The following is a 25,497-nucleotide window of genomic DNA, read 5'->3' on the forward strand; positions in this document are numbered from 1 at the left end:
GCGTCCAGGGGAGGGAGTCAGGGTTTTCCCCCTCAGCCCCTCCCTTGGGGGGCCATGAGCGCCCCTGGCAAAGGCAGCTCTTCCTTTAACCTTTAGGCTCAGCATAGCGTCATGTCTACCTAGAAGCTGGAATAATAAAGCCTCAGTTGCTGAGACGGAAGGGATGAGGTCATCCCACCCAGACGCCCTGCCAGGAGAGGCTCGCTGCCTCCAGCACGTGTTCCTGGGCTCCCGCCTGCCTGCCCGGTTCTCGGCGACTCTGTGACTGGGGGTCCCTGCACCTTCCTTTGGGCTAGTCTGCAGCAAGAAGCGGCTCTTCTCCCCAGGCAACAACCTCTAAGAGTTTCGTCTCAGGCCAGAGAGTGACTGTCACTTGGCTCCTTACTTCTTTTCCCCTCCCTTCTCCATCTCCCTGGTCTGGAGAGCCAAGTTTCTGCCCTCCTCACTCCCAGCAGGACCTCCCAGCCCGGAGCAGCCACAACTTCGGACAGCTACACCCCTGCATGTCCCACCCCCAGCCTCCACTGAGGACACTTGCCCAGGAGAGGTGCTCCGGGGGCCCTCCATGCCTGCCTCTGGCTCCCAGAGCTCTGCTGCAACCCACAGGCAGCCTCTTCCCTCCCTTCTCCCCAGCCCGTGCGAGGCTCTCTGCTTCTGAACTCCTCTGACTTCCAGAACCCATGCTGCATCCTCCCCCGGACAACAGGGCCCAGCTCTACATGTATAGCTGGGCAGCGCTAGGGTCCTGCTTTGGAATCCAACCTTTTGTCTAGGCCGAGCTCCAAGTACATTTAAGGCAAGAATTTCTTAGCCTGGGGGAGATCATGGACCCTCAGAGAACACAAACAAAGCCACAGTCCCTCTCTCTAAAATGCACGTGCACCCAGAACGCTGCGGATTTTAGGGGTTTAATAGATGCTCCAAACGTCATTCAACTTAAGAACCCTCGTCTAGAGGGAAAGAGACTCCAGACATGGCCCTAGAAGAATAAGTATGCACCTTCTGGGAGAAGATGGGATGAGACAAAAAAACAGCACTTGGAAGGAGCCTGGGAGTAGTTTTCATGTTTCCAGCAAAGCATAACGAAAAAAAAAAAAAGAAAGAAAGAAAACTACCAAAGGCATCTGGCTCAAAGCTCTGAAAGTGAGGTTTCTGGCTTCACAGCAGCTTTAAGTCCCCAAACTACCATACTTCATACAAGAACTAGTTAAGAGTGAGACTTATCAGGAGTCCTGATTTAGCCAAACAGGCAGTGGGCATGTGTGAAAGATGGGTACCTCCGTTAACAGAGGAGAGGCTGGGATTTTCCCAGGGGGGCGTGGGGGTGGGGCAAGATGGCCTCCTCCAGAGGCCCCAGGAATCTCTCAACAGTCTTTGCTGGAGTCCTTCCCATCACAGCTAGGCTCCCCACTATTTACCACTGACCTCAAAGCCACACCCCACTGATCCCTCCAGCTCTTGCAGCTTTCTAGCAGAATCCTTTAAAAACACAGGCTACTTGTACTCCCAGTTCCAGGGTTACACTGACATGGACTCCAAACTCTCCTGTACACGTGCACACAGAAACCCCGCTGGGGTCATCAAAGCTACTCATCGGGCAAGGGCTGAGGACCCAACATTAGAGCCAATAATGGCTCCTTAGGTCACCTAACAGTGACACCCAGGTCCTTGCTATGGGCCTCCCTACAGGTAAAAGTCCACTTCTATTAAAAGGGCTCCTTGGGTGTGCAGAGGATCCAAGTTTTCTCCGGTATGGCATGAAGAGCCAGTAAAATGTTGGTGTCAGCCCTGCCTCTGGGCTTTTTTGGTAGCCGTCCTCGTGCCTCCCGCCTCCTGGGAGAAGGAAAACCACTAGAACCAGGTCCCTCCCTGGACTGGCCCCACCGAGTCTTCTCCCACACTGAGAAGCGGCAGGTGCCGCCCTTCCCCTGCAGCCCTCACTGCGTCGCTTCTGCAGCCTCAGCCGGGCCAGGCCTTGGCTGCAATGCACAGCTGGAGAGCCAGCCCCATTTACCACAGTGAAACCGGTGCTGGCCGAGATCTTGGGCCCGATTCTGCTGTCCCAAGCAGTTTTAAACAAGGTGAGGTGGGATGGCCTGGAGGCACGAGCCAAGCCAAGCAGACCAATGGAGCCCCATCTGGAATCGGGTCCAGGCCCCACCAGCTGTGCGGGCGGGTGGGGCTGGGAAATGCCAAGTCAGCCACATTCTCAGCCTCTTCCTTGCAAGACCATCAACAAGTAACCACACTGGGCAGGAAGGAGGAAGCCTCAAGACAAAGGGCCTCTCCTTTCAGGACCACGTGAGGGTCTGGGAGGCTCATGCAGCTCAGCCCACCTCCTCTTGATGTTGGCTTTTTCTAGGAAGGCTGATCTATGGGGTAGGGGGAGGAGGGCTCTGCTTCTTGCCAGAGGAAGGACCAAAAGCATAGTTCAATGATCCATCAACCCTTCACTGAGAAAAGCTATCATCTAGTGATACGTGTGGGCTTCACCTGTGGCTCAGGGGTAAAGAATCCACCTGCAATGCAGGTGTTGCATCAGATGTGAGTTCGATCCCTGGGTTGGGAAGATCCCCTGGAGGAGGGCATGGCAACCCACTCCAGTATTCCTGCCTGGAGGATCCTATGGACAGAGGAGCCTGGGAGGCTACACAGTCCATGGGGTCGCCAAGAGTCAGACACACATACAATGCAATTTGCTCCCTCTCAGGCTCTGGCCACAGATGTTTCCATGGGTACCCCTTTCACTTGGCCTATTTTTAAATTTGGGCCACAGTGCTTCCCCCACAAATCAAGCTAGATGCCAGAAAAGGAAGTAGACATCTCTCTCTTCCACTCCCTACATCCGATGAGTCTTCAAATCCTATTGATTTCATTACTTGAACTTCAGTAGATGATCCTACCCCCCACATCTGTAATCCACGCTCTCATCACCTTTCACTCAGATGATGCTGTAACCTTCCTGCCCCATCCAACACCCCTCCCGTCCAGCTCCCATAGGAATGCCTATCTAACTCCATGACTCCCTGCAGCCTCTCTGGCATGGATCACAAGGTCCACCAGGGTCTGGGCTCTGCCCAACTCTACAGCCTCATCTCCTACAACCTGCCTCCCAAGCCTAAAACTCTGCTCATGATTCCTTCCACAGACCCTGTGTGTGTGTGTGTGTGTGTGTGTGTGTGTGTTAGTTGCTCACTTGCGTCCAAGTCTTTGTGACTCTATGGACTGTAACCCACCAGGTTCCTCTGTCCATGGGATTTTCCAGGTAAGAATACTGGAGTGGGTTGCCATTCCCTTCTGCAGGGGATCTTCCTGACCCAGGGATCGAACCTGGGTCTCCTGCATTGCAGGCAGATTCTTTACCATCTGAGCCACCAGGGAAGCCCACAGACCCTACCTTGTTCATACCTCACTATCCCAAGGGTCCCTCTGCTGGGAAGTTCTTACTCCTGGTCCATCTAGGTCAGGACGTTGTCTCATTCGTAAGTGAAGATGTGGCTTAAACATCACCTCCTATGGAAAGCCTTCTCTCACGTGCCTTCCTCCCGAGTCCCTGCCTGCACGACTTCATCTGCCTCTGTTATCACACTGGCTTTACAGGGCACTCACCTGACTACACAGCTCTTCTCCCAGGAGCTTCTCCAGCCCAGGAACCAAGTCTGCATCCCTGTATGTCCCCAGAACCCAGCACAGAGCTTACACTGGGTGTGAGATGTAAGAGTTTGTGCAAAGCTAAAATCTCCAAGCCTGACAGGTGGTAGTTTGGGACAAAGACACCCTCTCTTCTACTCAACCCAAACGTCCCCCTGTCCCTTCTTCCCAACGTCACTAAATAAGACTGTTTCCCACTGGCCCCAGCTGGTGTCCAGCTTTACTTGCCAGACCCTGAGAGGATGCAGGAGGGATCAGCTGTGGCTTCCTTGACCTCATGCTTGCAGTCCCAACTCTGCCTGAATTCAGAGCCAAGGCCTAAACCCAGGCAGCCTGGATCCCCTCGTTCTCTTCACTGGTCCTGCTCCTCTGCCTTTGCTCTTCTGTCCTAGAAAAGCGCTGACCAGGGGCTGTCCACACAGCGCCCAAGTCCTGTGGGCCCAGCCAGGGCACCATAAAGCTCTGGTGGCAGTGAGCTTCAGGGCTGGGTTTGGCCTCATAGTTAGTCTTGAAGTAGCTGCTGGACCCTCAGACGTGTGCCAAGGAAAAGAGGCCTCACTGAGACATCCCTCTCTGTGCCTGACAGAGATCCATCCATCTACCCACCCATCCTTCTGGCTATTTATTCATTTAACAAATGTTTACGGAGCACCTACTGTATGCCAGGCACTTTTCTGAGTTCCAGGAATAAGCAGGGAAGAAGGTGAAAAATGTTCCTTTTCTCACCGAACTTCCATTTTCATTGGGTGGGGTGAGGCAGATATAAATAAACAAACCAGCAAGACATCATGTAGTGATAAGCACTAGGCTGAAAATTAGAAAGAGGTGTCATGATAGAAGGTGACAGGGCTGTTCCTTTCGTTCGGATGGCCGCTGAGAAGGTGCTATTTAAATGGGGCAAGTCACGGGAAGATAAGGGACTCACATTCCAGCCTGAGGAAGCAGCTGGCATGGAGGCCCTGGGGTGGTGAGAGCTTGGCCTGTTTGAGCACCTGAGAAGGACCAGCGGCAGCTGGCATGTAATGATGGGAGGTAGTGGCATACGAAAGGAGGGTGAGCGCCATCAAGACCATCCTTCAGAGCCAATTCACGGTCAGAGTTAGGGCTTGATTTTCCTAAACATTGGGTAGACATCAAAGTTCACTCAGGTTTTTCCGTAACAAATTATGGAAAAACCCGAATGAATTTTTTTGCCAACCCAATATAATAGAGAGATCTGAGAGGGATTTAAATGCAGTAAAACCAGTAACCCTGACCAACTACCCCCCTGTGTAACCACTCCTCTCTCCTTTTCCCCCCCAGGCCCACCCCGACTCCCTTGATCTCTAAACTACTTCTCGATTCATCTTGTCTGTCTTTTGATTACAAGTATAGCCTCCAGGTAACACAATTACCAAATGCAGTTCAAACCTTTCATTCTCATCAGAACCAAACACGGTCAAGTTCATATGAGCTTAAAATGAAAAACATGTTTAGGAAAGAATATTAAAAAAAATTTTTTTTTTCTTCCAACTCTCATTATACCTAAAAGAGAGTTTTTTGGAAAGAAAAAGAAAATCACTTCCCTAAGGACATACTAGGATTAAAAGCATTTATAAACTTCTTAGTTTTTATTTTCTGTAAAAATGTCCTCCCCTGCAATTTGAGGGCAGAGCGTCCATCTGAACTTGGTCTGGCAGCAGGCCTGCCTGTGCTTTTGACCCCCTGGCCCAGGACCCAGCTGGGCTCTGCTTTCCCCGTCACTGAAGCCTGCCTGGATCTGAGGCCAGGCAAGGCTCAAGGGCTGGCCTCCTGCAGAAGCAAACAGGATGGAAGGTGAAGTGCTATCTCCTTGGGACCCAAGTACAAGCACAAGGCAGGCTCCCTGAGGGGTGGGTCAGAGCCAGCAGCCCAGAAGAGTTGTGAGTAGAGAGGATCCAGATTTTGGATTTTTAGGGCCATGTCCCCTCCTTGTTTCTTTAGTCTCTCTCTTCTAAAAAAACATAAATAGCTCATACTCATTTTTGCATGAAACAACAGGTATGTTTTCACATTCCAATCATGAAAAGCAAAAAGGTATACAATCCTGAATGCTGCTACTGCTACTGCTAAGTCGCTTCAGTCGTGTCCGACTCTGTGTGACCCCATAGACGGCAGCCCACCAGGCTCCCCCATCCCTGGGATTCTCCGGGCAAGAACTCTGGAGTGGGTTGCCATTTCCTCCTCCAATGCATGAAAGTGAAAAGTGAAAGTGAAGTCGCTCAGTCGTGTCTGACTTGTAGCGATCCCATGGACTTCAGCCTACCAGGCTCCTCCGTCCATGGGATTTTCCAGGCAAGAGTACTGCAGTGGGGTACCATTGCCTTCTCCATAATCCTGAATACACCTGTTCATAATTTCCCGTCCCTCTTCCTGGAGATGAGGACACAGCTCTCTCTGTCTTAGACCTCCAGTGGCTGAGCACTACCTCTGGGCAGTTCCCATCTGCCGACCTGTCAGACACTGTCTCCATCTGCCCTGCTCCTCCTGCTGCTGGGGAGGCCTGGCCCCATTCACAGGGTGAGCAAAACAAACCAGCCTCAGGGCTCACAGGACCACAGAGTAGCTGAGGGCAAGCAACCCCAGACAGGGGGTTTCCTAGAGTGGCAATCCATGAGGCAGTCTCTGCACTCATCATGATGGGACATAATGGTTTTTACCAAAGGCCACTCACTGTATGAGCCCATCTATATAAAATGTCCAGAGTAGGCAAATCCATAGAGACAAAAGTTAATTAGCAGCAGTAGTAGTAGTCTGGGGGAGGGCCACTGAGGAGTGACTGTTAATGGGTACAGAGTTTCTTTGGGGGTTGATGAAAATGTTGTGGAATTTTGGCTAGTGGTAACTGTACCACTTTGTGAATATAATGAAAACAGTTGCACGCTTAAAAAAAAAAAACTGGGGGGCCACTGCCCTCGTCTGCCTTGGGACACAGAAGTGCTGACAGCTGTGCTGGGAGTCCTGGTTCCCACCCTAGATACATGCCCTGTGGTCACGCTGATCGCCGCTGAGGCAGTCAGCCTTCCGCCGGCCTGGGGCCTGGGCCGGTCTCATGGTGGCACTCCTTGCCTGTTGACAGTTCTGCCTCTGAGCAGGTGCAGAGGAATCAGCCCTCCCTCCTTGGTGAACCCCACAAGCTCAGAGTCAGGCTGCCCACTCCTGCCAAGCACATGGTAGCTCCTGTTCAGGGACCTGAACACCACCCAGCTCTGCCGAGCCTCACCCTCTGGCTTCATAATGGGAAGCACATCGCATGGGCCCTTTGGGACTTGGTCCCCACCTCCTTCTCTGCGTCATCTGCCACCTCTGTCATCTTCTCCATCCTCTCCTCTCCTCTTCCATCCACCCCAGCCCAGCCATACTGAACTATGGCCATGCACTTGCCTGGGGTCACAATGTTCTTTCTTTTTCTCCTAGAATGGCTTTCCTTCTTTTACTAGCTAAGTCCTACCTGTCCTTCAAAATCCAGTTCAGGTATCACCTCCTCCTGGAAGCCTTCTCTGATTCCTCCAGACTGAATGAGCAAACCCTTCTCTGTTCTTTTACCTCTTATCTAGCACTTACCACAGTTTGCATCTGTCCACAGCCTAGTATTCTCACTGCTGCTGCTGCTGCTAAGTTGCTTCAGTCGTGTCCGACTCTGTGCGACCCCACAGACAGCAGCCCACCAGGCTCCCCCGTCCCTGGGATTCTCCAGGCAAGAACACTGGAGTGGGTTGCCATTGCCTTCTCACTAGGTGCCTTCTTTGAAGATAAGGACATGCCTCACATTCCTGGATTCCCAATCCCTAGCCCAGGGCTTGCTGTGCTGTGCATGTTCAATAGGTCTGAGCATGCATGCTCCAACCGACCCAATGGGCCCAAATCAGTGAGCGCTGGTGATGCTGGTTGTTAAGGAGCAGGTGGATTTCAGCCCTGTGTCAAGACTGCCTTGGTCAGCATATCAGCTCCTGATTTAGGTAGGGTCTGGCTATGGTAGTGTCCAATCTCAACACTCGGAGCCCCTTGGGATTCTCAGGCATGTGGCTCCTGCCTCCTCAGAAGACAAAACCACCAAGTGCTCCAGACTTCCTCCTTGCTGTCCCCATCACATGCCCACCCCACTTCCTGACGTTCTGGACTCACCCTAAGGCATACACTGCTGAGACTAAAGTGCTGGAAGTCTCCAGACACTCCTGGTGCGTGGCATGCTAAGTGGCTCCAGTCATGTCCGACTCTTTGGAACCCCGTGGACTGTAGCCTGCCAGGCTCCTCTGTCCATGGAATTTTCCAGGCAAGACTACTGGAGTGGGTTGCCATTCTCTTCTCCAGAGAATCTTCCTGATGGATTGATCGAACCCATGTCTCTTATGTCTCCTGCATTGGCAGGCAGATTCTTTACCACTAGCACCACCTAGGAAGTCCCAGACACTCCTGGACTTACCTGTAATCAGGTAACTACAAGCTAGAGAAAAGCAACTCCCAAGGACTGGAAAGGGGAGAGGGGTGGTGAGATTTTTGGCAGAATGTTGGACAAAGTCACAGCTACATGGTTTCAGGAAAAGGATCAACTTCCAGCCCTTGCGCTACCCAAGCCCTCCCCAATCTCTCGGCGTCCTGTAGCATCTAAAAGATCAGGGGCCTTGAGGTCCCACTGGGCCTGAGTCCTGCTCAAACTCTCACCTCCCACCTCCAGTGGGCGCTGCTGAGTTAATGGCCTGCACCATGTCAGTGGTGAGGGCATCCAGTAGGCTGGTGATAAATTCCAGTTTCTTCCCTTCTGGACAGCCTGAAAGACAAAGTGAGATCTGAAGGCACGTGCCAGGTAAATGATCAAGTAAACCAGCTTCCTCCACTACCACTGTTTCTTCAACTTCTCCAAGTCCTTCTTGTCCAGCCAAATCCACTTTGGGAACTGTCCACAGCTCAAATGATTCGGTCTCCAGCGTTACAGGCGGATTCTTTACCAGCTGAGCCAGGGAAGCCCCAGATGATTCTCATAAACCTCCAGAGTTCCTCTCCCCACAGCCCACAAGGGACCATCAGACCACGTGGACAATACAGCTTTTGGTGTTCTTCCATTCCACAAATTTTTGCTGAGTATCAACTCAGGCACTATGGTATATGTTAGGAATATACTAGACAGAGCTCTTCTCCTCATAAAGTCCATAGTCTGCTGGGAAACTCAAGTGGTACAGTGAGACCAGGCCACTCCAGAGGTGAGGACCAGGTGGTACAAGGGCATTAGGAATGCAAGAAATCCAAGGTCAAAGTTGACTCAACGGACCTACCAGTTTACCTATCCAAGAACCTCTTCCTTTTTTTACATCTCTCCTCAGCCAGCTTAGATTATAATGATCAACCCTCCCTTAGAAGTACTCTCAAATCCTTTGTTTATTCCTCATGGTGGGACTCCAGCAAAACCCCAAGCATGGATGAACCTTTGCACAGATATGCCTTCTCCAAATCCACACCCCCAGAGCTGCATGTTGCTGGTGTAAACACCACCACACCACTGGAGAGATGGTTTTCCTATAAATTCATGACTGCCAGCCCCAAACAGTCCCTCAGCACTACCTACAATTCTCCTCTCTGCAGCAACCATTCCATTCTCCTCTCTCTGCAGTTCCCCCGGGTCTCTGGTTAAACGCCACTTTCTCAGTGAAGCCACGGATTTCTTCCTGTCCTTCTCCCAGCACCTCACTCTTTCCCTTTAGAGTACCTGTCACCATCTTCATGTGTTTGTATTCATTTATTTGTGTACTCTGTCTCCCACACTACATAAGCTTCACTTCCGTTTTGATTACTAGACATACCCAGCGCCTGGCACACAGTGAAATCTCAGTTCACATTTGTTGAAGGGATGGCTAGACAGAGGGATCCTGGTCTCTACGACTCTGTTCTCATGACAGAGTGATTTCTACAAACCTCACTTGGGAACCCCCGGACTTTCAAGAGCCTCTGTTTTCAGTTCTCCTTTGGAGTCTTGATGGGAACAGTAGGAGCTCCCATCAGCACTGACCTGATTAAAACTACAGTGTTTCGAGACATCAATATTTAGTAATCATATTGTAACTCACGGGCAGAGAACCCGGTAGATAAGGGAAACCCAGCCCAGCAGCCCTTCAGAGGCCCTGGCCCCTTCCTATGCCTCTTGTGCCATACTCCAGGGACAGTTCTGGGCCACCAAGGGTCATTGCAAAGGCACTCTACAGGGTTGGCAACGGACACTACCACACGCTGCAGGAAAGCCTGTTCTGAGAGTTAGCTTCTCTTTGCAGCCCTGGAGAAAAGGGTCCACAGTCCCCAGATCACTGTCCCAATCACCCTGCTGCTGCTGCTGCTGCTAAGTCACATCAGTCATGTCCAACTCTGTGCAACCCCATAGACAGAATCCCATCAAGCTCCTCTGTCCCTGGGATTCTCCAGGCAAGAATACTGGAGTCGGTTGCCATTTCCTTCTCCACCCAATCACCCTAGGTTAGAGAAAAAACTGGAGCATTTTTTGAGGGTAGGATTTTAAGCCAACACGTGTGCGTGCTAAGTCGCTTCAGTTGTGTCCTACTCTTTGCAACCCTATGAACCATAGCCAGGCTCTTCTGTCTGCGGGATTCTCCAGGCAAGAATACTGGAGTGTGTTGCCATGGCCTCCTCCAGGGGATCTTCCTGATCCATGGGACTGAACCCACGTTCCTTAATGTTCTTTACTATGAGGGCCATCTGGGAAGCCCTTTAAGCCAAGGACTACATTTTAAAGATGAAAAAGGGAAGAGCGAGGAGGAGAAACCATGTGTTTAAGGCTTCGGGACTAATTAGGGACACACACCAGACTGGATGCTGATCCTGTGGCTCCTGCCATGCCCCTGCCCACTGTCCGTCCCCACCCCAGCTTACAGATGAGGAAGCAGACCCAGAGGCGGGCGCTGCTCCTGCACGATGAGGGGGTGGCGGGACAGGAAGGGGTGAGGATGTCAGCAAGAGGCAGTGTCGTCTCCTACCTGGCAGCTCCCTGTCCTTGAAGGGGTCCTCCACCTCCGCACTCTTAGCCCTGGCATCACTCTCACAACTGGGCATCACGTAGCTGAGAAGAGAGACAGGCAGGGGGTAAGGAGGGGCTGGAACCTGAGCCGACTTCAGCCCTCCCACTAGCAAAGATCTGTGTGGTCTCTAAGCCTAGAGCACCCAGAGCTGGTGGAAAAATATCTCCCACACTGTCCATTAGCTACAGGGCAATCCCAGCATCAGCGTCCCCACAGAGACACGTTCAGGCATGTTGCCACATGGTCTCAGCTACTCAAGTAGAGTGGTGCCCCTTACGTCTGCACACAGGATCTTTCTGACCCATGGCACCTAGAGACTCAGGCAGGGCAATAACCTGCCTGAGTGAACTGAGGTTCACAGAGATTACCTCCTTTCCCCAAGGCCACCCAGCTAGAAAAGGCCAGCCCTGTGACCAGAATCCAAGATCCAGGTCTTTCCACCAGGACCTCATCTGCCCACGAGCAGAGACGCTGCTCCCCGAGTGTCTCAATTCCCACCCGGCCAGGACAATAAATCCGGGAGATGCAAGGCGCCAGCCTAACAGGAAGCTGGTTCTCCTGCCCCAGGGTCCATCTGAAGGGCAGGACGGGCTCCAGGGGCTTACCGTGTGGAGGTCCCCGGCAGCGGACGCCCAGTGTCCACCAGCACACACCAGCAGTAGCCAGTGGACTGGTGGCACTGCACTGGTTTATAGAGCCCCCCAGGAGCACACTCGGGGATCACAATGCCCTCGCGGGGGTTCTGCCGGGCCTCTTCCAGGGCGCTCTGTCTCTCCTGGTCACACGAGTGAACTTTCTCTGCAAGAAAAGACACAGCCCGTGGTGACTTCCCAATCCTATGCTTTCCCTGTCAGGACCCGGCCTGGCCCCCAGGAACTGATGATGGCTGACTGGTGAATCACCAAGGGGTGCGGGGTCCCCACGCCAGCCCTGAGTGAGGAGCTGGAGGCTCAGAGCACCTCACTCTGGCCCTTGCATGGCCAGGCTGCAGTAGCATTCACGCTGGGAGGCGGGGCTACTCCTCATCAGAGCTGCAGTTGGCCTGGGAGTGGAATCTCCTGTTTTCAGAACAGTCCCTGCTCATGTCTCCTAGCTCCAGCCCTGCAAGCTGACAGCTGAGGCAGGTATGCCTTTGTGTGTGGACACTGTCCCAAACCCAGACCCTGTAGGACAGGGCCACAGTCACCGTCCTCAGGGTGGGAAGATGCTCTGATGCCTGGTACCCAAGAGAAGCAGAAACAAGGCCCAAACCCACTCCTTCCAGGGCTCCATCAGAGGCGGACAAAGTAGGCTGAATGGAGCTGAGTTGATTACACAACACTGCTTCCATTACACAACACACCTTCCCACAGGAAGGTGTCTGTACTCAGCGGCCTCAGAAACCATGCCAGTGTGTCTGAACAGCCAAACCTAGTTTTCCCAGAGTCAAGCCCAGCTTGAGGCACCCCAAGGTGCCCTGCGCCCCGGGGGCTTTAGTACCCCACGGCCCCTAACCAGTCAACCTGCCCAACTTCCCCTTCTTGTTTTTTTGTTGATACTATGTGGGGCTTTGGGTTCTTTTTTTTAGTAATTAAAAATAAATAGCATTGGGTTTCTTTTCTCATTATAAAGAAATATTTGAAGAATCACTAATCCCACCAAAGTTAAGTTCTACCTACCCTGGATCTTTTCTTTTGCATGTACACATATGCAAATACATATGCACACACGAGGTTGTTTTTTTAAAAAAACAATAAAAGGGACCATATCATAAACTCGTACCACTGTTTTTGATCTACTTATTTCTCTTTTTATTCATTTACTTTATCATCACTTTCTCTCATGAACAGTAATCCACAACTTTCCTCGTGAAGAATGTGACAGGAATCACCTTGGGTATCCCGTGACTTTTTCACAGTGTGTTACAAAAGTACCACTCGGAGAGCCAGGAATTTGGCATCAGCGATGTGGAGATTCATCCTGCTCACTGAACAAACAGATGAAAATAACAGAAGCTAAACTCTGATGGAGCCAAAGCCTTTGAAATAATGGCTCTGTTAATGATACACATATGAACCAGACAGATGTTGAAGCAGACTGTAGGTGTGCAGAGATGCAATGCTGTCTTAGAGGAAAGTCAGATGATGGGGAAATGATTTCTGGTCTCCTAAAAAAAATGCTGAAAAATTCTCATTGCAGAGTGAGGGAATATTTCCTTAAGGGCATAAAAATATTGGATGGTATATATATATAGCATATTTGCTATTAAAATATAATTCTGATATGGAAAATGAAAAAAAAAGGAATTACTGTTTTCATAATGCAAACATAGCAAAATTGAACAGAATCTCCTTGGCTAGATGAACAGGAGTTTAGAACAGTTGACAGACAATAGACTTATGATTCTAAACCAAGTTATAACTACCACCAGAACTGCCCCTAGAGCCAGCTTAGGGAAGAGACAGAAACTGCTGGACAGAGGGGGCCTTTGGGGAGACCTGGCCTGAAGACCCAGAATTTTGAATCGGGCCCCTGGCTAGGATGGAGCCTGGCACCTTCCAAAGGATTACACAAGAGTGTTTCAATAGCTCTCCCAACCCCAAGTGGGTAACTTTATTTTCCTACCTCGTATTTCATGCCACAAAAAAAAAAGTGACAGATGAGCAAAACCAAAAGAAAACAGCTTTTTACTGGCCCCGCGTTCATGTAACAACCTCTGACAGAGACTTTAAATTATAAGATCCTCCAGGCCAACATTCTAAAGCCGTAAATCAGATGGAAGGCGAGATGTGAACAGAGGTGGAGAAAGCTTCCCTGGGGACAGAGCAAATGATGGGCCTGACTTCACACCGTCGGGGATCCTGAGACTGCAGGGATGTGGAGAGGAGCCAGCCGAGGAGAGGTGGGAACCCGTAGTCTGGGGGCTGTCGACAGATTTCTGGACGTCCTTGAAGGCTGTTCTGAGATGTTTGCAGCCCGCTTCCATAGAGGCTGCACGGAGTTCCACGGAGAATAAAACCATACAAATGATGACGCGAGCTAACTTGGAAAAACTAGGGGGCTAGCAGTGGAATTTGAGAAAAGGCTAAACGCAGGGTTTATTACTTTTTTCTTTGTTTGCTTGCTTGCTTATTACTTTATGATGATCTCTGCAAGTCCAAGTGCTTCTCTAAGAAAGAGGCAGGAAAGGTTTATAATCATAGTACTAACCATTTGCAAAGAAAACACAGAGAGTTTGTCTTCCAACAGAGAGAAAATCTCTCCTAAAATCCTCTTTATACTAATAATAGTCAAAGCAAATATTCACTGAGAAGCATGCGCCAGGCAGTAGAATAAGGACTTCACTTGCCTAATCTCTTCGTCCCTGTGAAGTAGGTGCTGCTATTAAGCCCATTTTATTTTGTAAAAAATATGTATTTATTTATTTAGCTGTGTTGGGTCTTAGCTGTGGCGCATGGGCTGCGATGCATGGGCTTAGTTGCCCTGTGGCATCTTAGTCCCTCGACCAGGGATCTAACCCATGTCCCCCACATTGGAAGACAGATTCTTAACCACTGAAACACCAGGGAAGTCCCTTTGCCACTTTATAGACCAGGAGACATTCATGAATTTTCCCAAGTTCACTCAGCCAGGCAAGAGGAGAGCTGAGGCTCTGGTCAAGGGCTCTGACAATCAAGCCTGTCTTGCTGAACTCTAGACAGAGATTGTTGCCTCTAATCATTCGCTTTTAGGGGGAAGTACATTTATTTTTATGGTGTGAAGATTTTCCAGCCAGTCCATTTGCAGACTGCCATAAACGTGCTGCATTCTAAAGCAAATGTGTAAAAACCCATGCTTACCCTTTTGACACAGCACTGTTTCTTCTGAACCAAAAATTTTTCTCCGCTAGAGCGCACCCTGGACCTCATACCCTCATATTTTTCCCTCTTTGCTTCTGAACCGGAACACCTAAAGCCTAAATCTGTAACTCACCCACCACTGACAGACAGTAACATGAATAATAATAGCTAACTGCTCTCTGAGTTTTTACTACATGCCCAGCTCAGTAATGGGCACTTTTGTTAACTCAAACTCATCATGAGCCTCTACAATAAGTGTTACTATACTCTAATAATAGTATAGTCACTGAGCAGACTGGCTGTGTGAGTTCCCCAAGGTCAATAATGAGGAAGTGGCAGAGCCTGCATTGTAGCCCAGACAGTCTGTTCCCAGGCCATGGCCTTCATCTTTCTTAAATATCAGCTCTCACTGCCATGGGCTAATCTAATTTTTATTCTAACATATGTTTTTCTTTTACTCGGTATCGTAGACAGTTACAAGATGGTACCAGTGGATTGTACCTCCCTGTATTCACGCCATTGGATAGACCCTCCACGCTGACTCTGATTTGCTTTGACCAGTGGAAGGGACAGGGGTGACAGTATACAGTTTCCAGACCTAGACCTGAAGACTCCTTACAATTTCCACTTGCCCTTTCTTGCAGTCCACCCTGAGACCCGTCCATAAGGAAGCCAGTCCATCCCCCTGGAGGATGAAAGACCACAAGGAAGGGGTCCAACCCACAGCCAGCACCACCCACCAGGTGTAAGGGTGAGGTCATCCTGGACATCCCAGCCCAGGTGACCCTCCAGTCGGACAAGTCCAGGAGTAAGTGCAGCCACGATCCATCAAGGAGCCACCACTAACACCGCAGAAAGAAGAAATTATTTTTGCTGTAAGCCTTTACATTTCTGGGTGGTCTGTTACCCAGCAATAGGTAACTGAAACACTCAGACTTGCTCAACTCTTTATCAAAGTGTGTGTGTGCACGTGCTCAGCTGCTCAGTCATGTCTGACTCTTTGGGACCCCATGGACTGTAGCCTGCCAGGCTCCTCTGTCCACGGGATTCTCCAGGCAAGAATACTGGAGTGGGTTGCCATGCCTCCCTCCAGGGGATCTTCCTGACCCAAGGGTCAAACCTGAGTCTCTTGCATCTCCTCTATTGGCAGGCAGATTCTTTACCACTGTGCCATCTGGGAATCCTCTTTATAAAATTATCCCATAAGTATTATATACCCCACAAGTATTGCAGCCCTCTTGGACCCCTCAACCAATCAATCAATCAATTATTCCTTTAGTGCTTCTCCAGAGGTCATGCAAATGCTGATCAGTACATAATGAGAGGCATAAGCTTATTCTGCATCTGAAGACGCAGAAGCCAGCTCCACCCTTAGGGCCATTGCTACCCTCTGCCCTTCTCAATCACTCCCAAACAAATCTTAAAATTGACAGCTGTGAAGAAGTCACCTTCCAGAATGCAAGCCAGGGGATCTATTTCAAGGGTCTGTCCACTGGTTCAGAAAGGAAGCTCCTCAGAAGTTGACACTCGCTGTTCTGAAACATTCAGTCTCTGCTCAGGGAAGTTCAGGGAAAGATGAGACAATTAGAAGGTCCGGCCTGATAACTCTGAGAATGGGCTGGGACATCTGTAAACACTGGGAAGACATAAACATCAGAGGAGAGGGAACAGGCAGGCCTTGTTCAGGGCGACTCGGGAATACCTAACCACACATTCTTGGACTCAAGCACACTCAGCCCTTCTAATCCATTCCGAGACAATGCAGACAACAAGTGAAAGCCGATGTACTCCCCACCTGGCAGTGGGTCATTTCACTCTCACTCACAAACCTCCGGCTGCCTGAGAGAAGAAACACAACAGAGAAGTAGCCCGTGGAAGGAATGAAAACGCGGTCCAACTCTTGCCACCGGAAAGCACACAGCCCTCCCCACCAATCACACAGCAGCGGAGCAAAGCAGGGCTGCGCCTGGGTGGGAGTGGGCAGGGAGGGGGGCCGGGGAGAGAGAAACCAGGCCGAACCAGACAACACAAACCCTGTCTGCAGGCCCAGGGTGCAGATTCTCGGCTGTCCAGCCAAGACGGGAGGAGTGTGGAAAACAGCCCTGTCTGCTACAGCCAGTCCCTGCCTCTGCACCTCTCAATGACCCATGGTAATTAGGAGCAACGGAGAGCATGGACAATTTTAACCCCCAGCTAACTCTCCATCTCGATTTTAGCCCAGTTTATCCTTTGTTTCTGGGAACATTTTCTTCTTTATCATCTGTTTCTTTTTTCTTCTTTACTTAAAAAAAAAATGTCCAACAAACATAAACATGAAAAGATTCAAGTTTCAGGTCCTTGGGCTGGTCTTTCTCTCTGGCTGCTGCATTCCAGAGAACCTGCTGAAGGAAGGAACAGACAGAAAAGCTGGGAGGCTGGGTAACCAAACACCCGAGTGAGCAGGTATTGACGAGCCAGGCATATCTTGAACTCTTCGGAGAAGGAGCTGGGGAGCCATATAGTGATGGAGACCCAGAGGGAGACGGGAGGAGAGAGAAGGCAGAAGTCAGAGAGCATCAGTAGTGGTGGGGGCTCTCCAGAGAAACTGAACCAACAGAAAAAAAGAAAAAATATATATATATTTGGATATGGCTATATATGTGGAGAGAGAGAGATTTATCTCAAAGATTTGGCTCCAAGCTGACAAGCTAGAAATTCAGGTAAGAGTGATGGGGCAGTCTCTAGTTCAACATCAATAGGTAAGGCCAGCAGGCTGGAAATTCAGGCAGAATATCTATGTCACAGTCTGGAGGGAGCATGCCTTCTTTTCCAGGAAATCTCAAGTTTCACTCTTAATGCCTTCAACTGATTGGATGAGGCCCACCCACACCACAGAGGGTCATCTGCTTTACTTCAAGTCAATTGATTATAAAAGTTAATCATGTCTAAAATAATACCTCTGCAGCAACATCCAAACTAGTGTTTGACCAAACTGACTACTGTGGCCTAGTCAAGCTGGCCCCTAAAATTAGTCGACACTGGGTCCCTATGAAAAATGAGACCAAGAACAAAGCCCAGTCTTATAGAAAACCATACACAGAAAAGCTGAGAAGAGTCATGGGTCCCAGAAACATGTATCGGGAAAGATGCCTCAATGAATGATGCAATCTTCCCAGAGAAAGAACCAGAAGCTCTCCTCCGAGGGGAGGAGCAGCTGGGAATTAAAGGCAGCTTTTCAGGCTGACTCAACCAAGCACCACCTATACTGCAGACAGGGCAGTGGGGTGTGGACAGGGCCGACAACAATGTCCTGAGAGAGATCAGTGCTCCTGGGGTCTCAAATCTAATGTGGGATCTGGGGTAACACAGGAGATTGGGGCTCACAGAGAGGATGCAGAGGGGGTCGAGGGACTTCCTGGCCCCCGGGACTGGGTGTGCGCTGGCACCATGGCAGGCTCAGGAAGAGGTCAGAAAAGTCTCATAAGAGGCAGCAAGAAGAAAGAACTAGCCACAAGATCCTGACCTACCCTCATTCTAGGCCTCCTCCATCCCCAGAGCTTTCCCTGGGGGCCCCACCTAGAGCAAGGCCTCCCTCTGCACTCCTCCTGGACTCCTCACCCTGGGCACCAGGACTTAACAAGACTGCAAGCTCCCAAGGGCAAGGGCCCTGTCGCAGCCTTCCTGACCCTTCCCCACATCCAGCCCTGAGCCCCAGCACCTCACTCATAGGAGAACCATGGAGACCCAGGTGTAAAGGATGCTCAGAGTATACAGCCCAAGAACCCTGCTATTGCTTGAATACTTGCTGCGCCATCCCCAGCTGCAGGATTCTGTGCTAGCCTGACACTTCAGAGATGGGCCCTCACCGCTGAGTCAAGTGTGTGTGTTGGGGGTGGTGGGGGTTGGGGAGGGATGAGACCACAGAGTCTAGAAAAAGAAAATCTGCCCCTTTGACTCATCCTAGGAAATGCCACACTCAACCCTCAGACCATCCGGCACTAGATTTTCTTAAAAGAAAAATCAATACATGGTACCCGCCTGAAAAACAGGAGCAGTGTATCTATGTTGTAAAAGGAATTGTCCCACTGAGCCAAGAATACCAAGGAAAACAGTAGCATTGTGTCGTCTACAATTACCCTGAAACCCTTCAAATACCTCACACCCACCTAGTCTCTTATCAAAAATGAATGAAATGCTGAAGGATAACACAAAATAACAAGCTAAAGTTTTTAACAAGTTAAAAAAAAAACCTTTCCTGAAATTCCAGAACATGAAATTCCAGAGGCATAAGAAATTGCATGGCTCCTGCCTCAGGATTCTCTGGGTTGGCACGAGTGGCGTGTGCTCTGGGGAGTTTCACAGAGAATCTGGCCGATGAAGAAACTGCAGGAACAAAAGGAGGGACTGGAAGGACCAGGTTTGAAGGCACTGACTTCCTGTTTCCAAAGAGCCAGTCCTGTGACTGGACATGCGGACTCCAGGGAGGAGATGCTGCAGGATGTATGATCTCGGACAGTTCGCAGGACACCACTGAGCAGCCCTTTCTATTTATTTGGCCACGTGTGTCAGCACCTGCGACCGCTTTTCTGTCCTCCCGTCATGCCCAGCAGTGAGCTGTCACTTGGCTGTCATCAATCCCCTAGTCTCAGAGTCATCCAGGGACCCCAAGTAACCCCCGAAGAGGAGGGGAACCCACAGAACTGTTCCTCAGAGCTCCCTCTGGAACAGACAGTGGCCAAGAAAAGGAGAGGTCTTGCCAGGGCAGGGAAGAAGCAGACCCCCTGACAAACAGAACAAAGTCAGCCCTTGAAACTGCTCAGGTGTGTATCAAGCAGGGGTAGATGTAGAGAGAATAGACACAGAATACACACAGATTTAAAATGGTCACCTCTACCATGGGAATAGGTTTCTCCAAATGACCCTTTAATCAAGGGACGGCAGAGGATTCGATGGTTGGATGGCATCACTGACTCAATGAACATGAATCTGAGCAAACTCTGGGAGATAGTGAAGGACAGGGAAGCCTGGCGTGCTGCAGTCCACAGGGTCACAAAGAGCCAGACGCAACTTAGAGACTGAATAACATGATGCTAAAGCTGAAACTCCAGTACTTTGGCCACCTCATGTGAAGAGTTGACTCATTTGAAAAGACTCTGATGCTGGGAGGGATTAGGGGCAGGAGGAGAAGAGGACGACAGAGGATGAGATGGCTGGATGGCATCACTGACTCGATGGACGTGAGTCTGAGTGAACTCTGGGAGTTGGTGATGGACAGCGAGGATGGGGTCACAAAAGAATCAGACACGACTGAGCAACTGAACTGAACTGAACAACAAAGAGGCCTTGACATGAGAGCTGTTGATGGGTTCGGAACCCTGGGCAAGGCCCTTATTAGTCTGGGCTCCTTTTTCTCGTTTAGAATGAAGCAGTGGTGGAGTTCCCTGATGGTCCAGTGGTTAAGAATCCAATTGCTAATGCAGGGGTAGTGGGCTTGATCCCTGGTCTGGGAACATTCCATATGTCATGGAGCAACTTGACTTCTAGCAAGATGGAAGAAGCCAATTACAAGCCTGTGTGCTACCACTGCTGAGCCCAGGCACCTAGAGCCCGAGCTCTGCAACAAGAGAAGCCACCATGATGAGAAGCCCATGCACAACAAAGAGTAGCTCCCACTCATCGCAACTAGAAAAAACCTGCCTGCACCAATGAAGACCCAGAGCAGCCAAAAATAAACAAATAATATGAAGACTCTTGAGAGTCCCTTGGACTGTAAGGAGATCAAACCAGTCAATCCTGAAGGAAATCAACCCTACATATTCATTGGAAGGACTGGAGCTGAAGCTGAAGCTCCATTACTTTGGCCACCTGATTTGAAGAGTAGACTCAGTGGAAAAGACCCTGAGGCTGGGAAAGATCAAGGGCAGGAGAAGGGGACGACAGGATGAGATGGTTGGATGGCATCACTGACTCGATGGACATGAGTCTGAGCAAACTCCGGGAGATGGTGAAGGACAGGGAAGCTTGGCAGGGTGCAGTCCATGGGGTCGCAAAGGGTCGGAAACAACTGAGCGACTGAACAACAACAATACATCTCTTTAAAAAGGCGAATGCAGCAGGGGTACTAGAGGCGGCCACCTCGATAGCCCACCACCTTACAGCCAGGCCAGAGCTTCCCCACGGCTCCGGGCCTGAGCCAGCTCAGGCTCCCTGACCCCAGGAGAGCCCTAGAACCAGGAAGCAGCTGAGCATGGGGCAAGGCTGCCGTTTTGCCCCCATGCCTCGCTCCCCCAACCCCTACTCCTGCCACGGCCATACTGCGTCCAACTGCCTGTGGCTTAGAACCCACCCCCGCCAAACAAAACTAACAATGCCCGCCTCGTGTCCCCGACACACCCACTCACAGGCGTGTGTGCAGTAGGCTCTGTAAATAGGGCCCAGTGCTCGGATGAAGTGCTGTGGGTCAGGAGGCGTAAGGGAAAATTACAAACCAACCAGCCTGTCTAAATAATTTCTCTCTGGGGCACCTAAAATGGGCATGCACGGTTCACCGTTGTCTGAAGTCGTACCCTCTGTCTTCCCACACAGACAGACGCTGAGAACTGGAGGAAAACAAGATCTAAATTCTACAGAAGATACTTCTTCTAGGATAGACTATCCCAATATAGCATATAGGCACTTTTTTTAAACTTTTTCCCCAAAGCATCACTGACTCACAGCCACTCGAATTTTAGAAAAGGCGCCATCTCTATTGACTCATGCTCATATGACCCTTCCACCAAAAAGAATATGAAACTCTTCACAGTGGTTTTGCAATGACAAGTACTCAGAAGTGGTAAGCTGGCATCTCTGTAGTTTTTCTCACTAACTTCGCTGACCTTGACCTGACAAGCTCTTCCTTTAAGGACAAAAGCTAGAAAACAAAAATTCAGGTGAGAAGGAAGGAGGGGTCGTGGAAGGGGGAGATGGAAGAGAGGTCTTTTTTAATTTGTCAAATAAAGTATCATAATTTCACTCTTCTCCTCCAAACAATAACACTGCACATATGAGTGTGCTCATAAACTATATACCCTGTCTACTTCCAAAGTCTTCTTACAAATAAACCCAGAATGAGGCTGCTCAGACCAAAGCAGAGATGGCAGCTGACTTCTAACAAGTTGGAAGAAGTCAATTACAATTATCTCAGCAGGGCCTTCGATTAGTTTTTTCTTTTTTTCCAGCAGCAGAGGCCAAAAGTAGAACATTAGGATGCGGTGGGTTTGCTCTTACCACCACAAGCATACAAACTCAATAAAATCTTTGCTAGTGGAGCAAGTTCCAGACCCCTCCCAGTCACACTGCACCTCTATGTTCCAAACAGACAACATGGGGTGAAGGAGCAAGGCGACTGGGAAAACCGATCTTAAAACAAGATTAAAATGGACTGCAAGGCTAGGCTCTCTGGGGCCTCCAAATGTGTTTCAGATCCTCTTAGCAAAGGGAGAACTTAAGAAAGGCCTTTGTTGTCGGAGAGAAAATCATAAGAATGACCACCCATCCCCACCCCTGGCTCTTATTCTGCTGGCCATGATGGACCAAGACACCTGCAGAAGATACGTGGGCAGACATCCAGAAGGCCAGTGATAGAAATAAACATCAAGGATTTGTTTTTATACAGATATTTTAAATGCACACCAGCCCAGCCCCATCTGCGGCTGCTAACGTTAGTGGGTTACTCATTCTTCCTTCCAATCACGTCATGCGCAAGTCTCCAGGTGGCTGTGGGGTATTTGCTTACAACGGCTACCGCTGGTTTCCCTGAAAACTGTTTATTTTTCCAGGCCTCAGGTCATTACATCACCTCGCGGTTTCTGGGCAGACCAAGAGCACTGGTTTAGGGGGTGGGGGATCCAGCCGGGAGGTGCTATTGCTCTGTGACCCGAAGTCCCAGCTCTAGGAGCAGCCACCCCGGCAGGAACTTCCAGGTAAGGGAAGTGTATCCAAAAGGTGATGGAGGGGCCCAAAGTAGGCCTAGGAGAGCACTGTTCCGACCCTGGCAGGTCAGGACAGGATGCTGAAAACAGCTTATTTGTGACTCGGATGGTGACTGAGGCAAACACCCTCATGTTCAAGGAGGGCAGGGGTGCATTTCCACCTGTGTCTCCGCTGGTGGCTGGTCTCCAGGGAGCAGGGTTACCAGCGGCTGCTGCATTTGCAAATGGACTAAAGGAAGGTCTGCCAGGCAAACAGGTGAGGAAGGAAAGACACAGTCCATTTGAATTGAACCCACAGCGCCAGGTGCTAGGGCCTCTTGAAGTCAGATCATGACGTTAACTAGAAAAGATGGAGATAAAGGAAAGAAAGGGATGGGAGGAGAGAAGTCAAATGACCTCACAGGTGGCCCCCGGTGGGTATCAGGCCAGGAAAGAGGGAAAGGGCTGTAGTACACGCCTTCAGGGCATCGTCTCCATGAACAGCAAAGTGAAGGCTCACACGACCACATTTCCTGAGAGATAATATTTTCCCAGAGGAGAAAGCACAGAATTTTGTCACACAGAAAGAGAGAGAGGGGAAAAAAAAAAAGACTTTTATAAATCCCATGCTGTAGGCACATGTCCGCATGTAACAAAATTAGAAGCAGTTAAGATATGGATGAAAGATGAGATGAAGCCTAGTTTTTGTCATTTCTTGGATCTCTGTACTCTCTTCTCTAACATGTAAGTGATTACAGTTTTTTTTTTTAAATCTAGTTATAATAAGAAATGCTTTGATCACTAGCCCCTGGTACCAAAATCTCAGCAAGAGTTTGTTTTCTTATAAAAGCAGTTTGTTTTCTTATAAAAATGTTTTCTTATACATGTGTTTCTGGCCAACACGTGTATAGGAGAAGATGCTCGCTGTCAAATTCTAGGATATTCGCCACCAGGTGCATTGTCTGCTTGGCTGCAAGAAGAACTCCTGGTACAAAGGAGGTGAGAATCAGAAGTTCAACAAGCAAACATGCTGCTGTGGACCCTGCCACGTACTCAGAGGGTGACCCTGACCATGATAAGACTACGACAAAGCCTTAAAAACAGGGACCAAAACCTTCAGGAGGAGGGAAGGAGACAGGATAAGTCTGCAGGCGTAAGTGTCATGTTGTTGCAAAACTTCAGCTGCCCGGTGGAACCTTTCCAACGTCAACAGTCCCCAGGCCAGAAACCAAGCCTGGCGTCACAGGGTCTGAGCGTGAAAGAAGGATGTTTGGGGTGTAAAAGAAGCTGGGATGGCCTTTTTCCTCTGGGAGAGAGAGAGCTGAGGAGGAGAGTGCTCACTCAGTCGGCTCACAGAGTCCCACTCCAACCTCCCCAGGGGTGTGGGTGGAAGCTCTCCAGACTCAGAATCTTTCATCAAACTCTAATGGGGAAGTGTCCCAGGGGCCCCATGCAGAGGCTGCTGTCCATTCCAGACCCCAGACCCAGACAAGTTATCATTCAAGTCTATGTGACTTCTCATCAAACCAAGTGAAATCATGTGAAAATTGGCCAACACAACACATCAAGGTAGTCCATTGAGGTGTTTTCAATAATTTACGCGCTCCTACTGTGTGCCAGGCCTTTTAGATACACTGAATTCTCAGGAAAATCCTGCAAGGCATTAACGACTTTATCTAATAAATAAGGAAATCAAGGTTCAGGGTAGCTAATTATTAACTTTCTCAAGGTCACCCAGCCTCTCAGTAGGAAGCAGCCAGTTCTACTGTTGTTCAGTCACTCCATGGTGTCCGACTCTGCGACCCTATGGACTGCAGCACACCAGGCTTCCCTGTCCATCACCATCTTCCGGAGCTTGCTCAGATTCATATCCATGGAGTCGGTGATGCCATCCAACCATCTCGTCCTCTGTTGTTCCCTTCTCCTCTTGTCTTCAATCTTTCCCAGCATCTTTGCATCAGGTGGCCAAAGGACTGGAGCTTCAGCCTCAGCCTCAGTCCTTCCAATGAATATTCAGCACTGATTTCTTTTAGGATTGACTGGTTTGATCTCCTTGCAGTCCAAGGGACTCTCAAGAGTCTTCTCCAACACCATAGTTCAAAAGCATCAATTCTTCAGCTCAGCCTTCTTTATGGTCCAACTCTCACATCCATAGAATTGCCTGATACCAGACCATGCTCATGCCATTACATGGTTGAGCTCTTCTGTATACAAAAGATTCCCTACCCTCCCACCTATGAAGGCCAAGCCTCAGGATGCTTTCTGGGCACTTGTGAGAGCATGCACGGGAAAGGATGTTAAAGCTCACAGGAGAGGTGGAAGTGCTACGTGAGCCACCTGAAGAATTTTACGCTAATACAGGCTTCCCACGGCACGTCAGGAAACATCTCAGGAGACACAGCCCCTACTTCCAAGAAAGAGACCACAAAATGTGAGAAGACACACTTCTACTCACGATCCCACCCAAATGCTTCTACTTCAATCTTATATGGGCTTCCCTGGTGGCTCAGTGGTAAAGAATCCGCCTGCCAATGCAGCAGACATGGGTTCAATCCCTGGGCTGGGAAGATCCCCTGGAGGAAGAAATGGCAACCCACTCCAGTATTCTTACCTGGGAAATCTCATGGACAGAAGCCTGGTGGGCGACAGTCCATGAAGCCACAAAGAGTCAGACACGACTTAGCGACTGAACAACAACAATGCAACAATCATATACCAGCAGTCAGCACACTTTTTTAATGTAAAGGATCAGATTATATTTTAGGCTTTGTAGGCCAAACAGTCTCTGACACAACTCTTTAACTTGACAGTTACAGCATGGAAACAGCCATAGATGACTGTACATAAATAAATGAACATGGCTGTGTTCAAATAAAACTTTATTTGCAAAATCAGTCATGAGGCCTTTTGCCAGCCTGTTATGCACGTATGAGACATGATGGCCTTCACACAGAATTACATCAAAAAGGGTGGCAGGCACTCTGTCAGTATTACCACTTGACCATGATGGAGAATGTCCCAGTTTCTTAGAAAATGCCCACGGTATCAATCTTTGATAATGAT

At 49.7% G+C, this 25,497-nt stretch overlaps 1 protein-coding gene across 3 annotated transcripts in view; it reads right to left on the bottom strand.

Annotated features, from left to right (window-relative positions):
- Positions 1–25,497, bottom strand: part of SMOC1 (SPARC related modular calcium binding 1) — a 146,837-nt gene that overhangs the window by 8,757 nt on the left and 112,583 nt on the right. For all 3 annotated transcript variants that reach the window (XM_005905750.3, XM_070377651.1, XM_070377650.1), the window contains exons 8-10: positions 11,294–11,486; positions 10,647–10,729; positions 8,332–8,437 (exon numbers count right to left, since the gene is read on the bottom strand). In XM_005905750.3, coding sequence (XP_005905812.1) covers positions 8,332–8,437; positions 10,647–10,729; positions 11,294–11,486 — 382 coding nt within the window. The remainder of the gene's footprint in view (positions 1–8,331; positions 8,438–10,646; positions 10,730–11,293; positions 11,487–25,497) is intronic.

This window comes from Bos mutus, chromosome 10 (genome assembly GCF_027580195.1).
Source record: "Bos mutus isolate GX-2022 chromosome 10, NWIPB_WYAK_1.1, whole genome shotgun sequence".
In the NCBI taxonomy this organism is placed as follows: Eukaryota; Metazoa; Chordata; class Mammalia; order Artiodactyla; family Bovidae; genus Bos; species Bos mutus.